The sequence below is a fragment of the Medicago sativa genome, chromosome 6 (genome assembly GCF_051527215.1).
Source record: "Medicago sativa cultivar Bolivia chromosome 6, Bolivia_mono, whole genome shotgun sequence".
Classification (NCBI taxonomy): domain Eukaryota; kingdom Viridiplantae; phylum Streptophyta; class Magnoliopsida; order Fabales; family Fabaceae; genus Medicago; species Medicago sativa.
Window position 1 is genome coordinate 52,496,100 of NC_140754.1, and position 3,635 is coordinate 52,499,734.

The 3,635-nt window shown below is 34.8% G+C and overlaps 1 protein-coding gene across 1 annotated transcript; it reads left to right on the top strand.

The window, feature by feature from the left end:
* Positions 1–1,232: 1,232 nt before the first annotated feature.
* LOC146915584 (stearoyl-[acyl-carrier-protein] 9-desaturase 6, chloroplastic-like) lies at positions 1,233–3,168 on the top strand. The gene is made up of 2 exons (XM_085717995.1): positions 1,233–1,833; positions 2,473–3,168. Exons 1-2 carry the CDS (start codon positions 1,291–1,293, stop codon positions 3,028–3,030), a joined length of 1,101 nt encoding a protein of 366 aa, XP_085574121.1. The 5' UTR covers positions 1,233–1,290; the 3' UTR covers positions 3,031–3,168.
* The last annotated feature ends 467 nt before the right edge of the window (positions 3,169–3,635 follow it).

The window sequence follows — 3,635 nt, forward strand, 5'->3', positions numbered from 1 at the left end:
AACACCACCCAATGTTTCCAGTCAGTAGTAACTGAATTAAAAGACGAAGAATTATCAGATGTCTCTGTTGATATCATCCTCATCGCTTTTTTCAACTTGGTTGAACCTTGGAATTTACGATCATTTTTCTTTAAAATCAATTAAACAAGAAAAATCAATGAGTTAGAAGTGATACAAATAATATTAATTAGATGACCCAATTAAGCAAAATCAATTAAAACTATATTAGAAATTGAAATCGACAAAAAAAAAATTGAAATCGACACTCTTTTGAAACAATTTTTTTATAACGTGACAATTATTTTAAAATAGATTTGTTAAAAAAAAAAATTAAAATAGAGTCTATTTAGAAAAAAAAAACATAATGATATATTTTTAAACAAGATATTGTACTAGTTAATTTTCCCTATATCTCACAACTTTAAAAATATGAAATTTTGGACCAAAAAAAACATGAAATTTAATACTGGCATTGTACTAGTTAATTTTCCCTATGTCTCAGAACTTTAAAAATATGAAATTTTGTACGAAAAAGAAACATGAAATTTAATACTGACATATTATTTTACGAAGGTAGATGCACACCCAACTAGGCATGGCAATAAAATCCGTGTCCATGGGTACCCACCCAAACCAACCCCGATTTGACTGGGTTTGGGTTTTCCCCGATTTCATAATACGGGTATGTGACAGGTAACGGGGATATTTGTACCCACCTCGAACCCATACCCAAACCCTACCCGAATGTAGAAAGGTCATGTTTTTGTTTTTGTTGAGGGGGTTGATAATGATATGTCATGTTATTTGGTTTGATAACTACCATGATATAAGAACTTTCATTGATGGTTAAAGAAGCAACCGAATTATTCGGTAAGAAAATGTTAAAATAAGCGCAAATTATTGGATAATGCATTACAATATTACCATTGAAGCTTAAAAAAAAACTCTTTTTTCAATAAAAACAATTGATTCACTGCGGGGATGGGGATGGAATACCCAACCCCATTTGGGACGGGGATGAGATTCAATTTCTCATCCCCGTTGGGTATGGGTAGGGTAACGGGTAAGTATATGGGAGTAGGGGATGGGGATGGGGGAGGGAAAACCCGTCCCCACCCCGCCCCATTGCCATACCTACACCCAACAACCTCGCTTTAATAGAAGTCTTAGCAACAATCTTTGTAAAGTATTTACACATATTTTTGTTACTATATGTATCTGGCTTGGTTTTCTACGTTTTATAAAGTTGTTTATCTAAGCTAAGCAGCAAGAGAATATATCAAATTAACAATGACGATGGCAACAATATGCACCCATGCATGGACTCCACTACAATGTTATCTAAAGGCCCCATCCAAAACATTCCTAAAACCCCAAAAGACACACTCAATGTCTCCTGAAAAGAAAGAAGTGTTCAAATCACTAGAGAAATGGGTTTCACAAAGTGTGTTGCCATTGGTCAAACCTGTGGAGGAATGCTGGCAGCCACATAATTTGTTGCCAGACTCATCACTACCTTCCGATGAGTTCATCCATCAAGTGCAGGCCCTGAGAGATCGAACGGCTGAGCTTCCAGATGATTATCTTGTGGTTTTGGTCGGTGGCATGATCACCGAGGAAGCATTGCCTACGTACCAAACATGGATAAACAAGTTGGATGGAGTTGGCGACGAGACTGGTTCAAGTCTCACACCATGGGCTATATGGTCACGCTCTTGGACCGCTGAAGAAAATAGACATGGAGATTTACTCAAAACTTATCTATATCTCTCCGGTCGAGTTGATATGTGCATGATTGAGAAGACTATCCAATATTTGATTGGAGCTGGCATGGTAATTTATATATATCCGTCACTGTCATCTATACATATACATGCACACAATATGGTTATTTTTAAAAAGTGAAACTAATCATTTCACTCGTTTATTTAAACACACTAAGAAAGTGAATGTACAAAACTTCTCTTATTTTCTAAATATGTTATATTCTTTAGCTGCCCATACATTTGCCAAACTAACGAGAATAACAAATGACATAATATTTTATAGTGTGTTATAATTTAAAAATTATGAAGCCCACATACGTGTTACGAGTGCAGGTATGATACCATACACAAATACGATTTATTACATCTATTTTTGATTAATAAAATTTTATGTGAAAAAATAAATTCAAAATTATGCATATATCATTAGACACCTCTATTTTATCTTTGTGAGCTTAACTCAGTTGGTAGAGACAATGCATAATATATGCAAAGGTCCGGGATTCAAATCCCGACCACCGCAAAAAAAAGACACCACTATTTTTTAATAGTCGTTCAACACTTTATTTTTCTCTCTATTTCTTTTTTAATTACATCAACAACATATTCTATCTATCACATCTTATTTCTATTTCTTTTTCTTTCGAGGTGTATGCATATGTCCAAATAACATTTTTCATAAATTAATTGATTGTTCATGGTGTAGGATGTGGGTACCGAAAACAACCCATACATGGGTTTTGTGTACACATCCTTTCAAGAGCGAGCCACATTTGTGTCACACGGCAACCTAGGTAGGTTGGCTAAAGAGAGAGGTGACCTCTCACTTGCACGCATATGCGGGACAATTGCCGCTGATGAGAAGCGTCACGAGAATGCATATGTGAGGATTGTGGAAATGCTTCTAGAAGTTGATCCCACCGAGGCTATGGTGGCCATAGCCAAAATGATGCATCGCAAGATTACAATGCCCGCTCACTTGATGCATGATGGACAAGACCCACGCCTCTTCGATCATTTTTCTGCAGTGGCACAACGTATTGGCGCGTACACGATCAATGATTACGTTGATATCTTAGAGTTCTTGATTAGACGATGGAGATTGGAGAAGATTGAGGGTTTGACAAGCGAAGGACAACATGCACAAGAGTTTGTGTGTGGACTTGCACCTAGATTAAGAAAACTGGAAGAGCGTCTTGATGGGAGAACAAACAAGATCAATCACAAATTCTCTTGGATCTTCAATAAAGAGTTGTCCGTGTGAAGTTTTATAATTGCATCTCAATGTTTAATTTACTTTTAATTTTCTTGTCTTTATACAAAGACATATATAGTGTATGCTTGTGTGTATTTGAGTAATTGTTTGTTCTTTAAAATAGTCCATGAGCCCACTTTCGTCTAATTGCTCTCAAAATGAAAAAATGTTGATCGGTCAGATTCTTATCTCGTATAAACAAAAAATCAACAAACTATACTAATTCGTCGGTAAAAAAGGAAATAGATTGAATTATAAATACACAAACTAAAAATAATTTTTAAAAAACACTTAGAACAATAAAAATCAATGCAATGTTCAAATATTGTGCCAGTCTCAAGCAACAACATTATTGATAGGTTATAGAGGGAATCAAAATATTTTTAATTATCGCATCCACGGATGCTTGCTTGAATTGTGGATTTGTAAGTAACAACTTTTGAAGCCACCCATGAAGGTGTCTTTTAGCAAGCCACACCTCAAGGTGTGATTTCAACTTTTTAGTTATAACTTTGCTAAAAGACACCTTCATGAAAGGTGTCTTCTAGCAAAATCATATATATATATATATATATATATATATATATATATATATATATTATTTTATGTGAAAT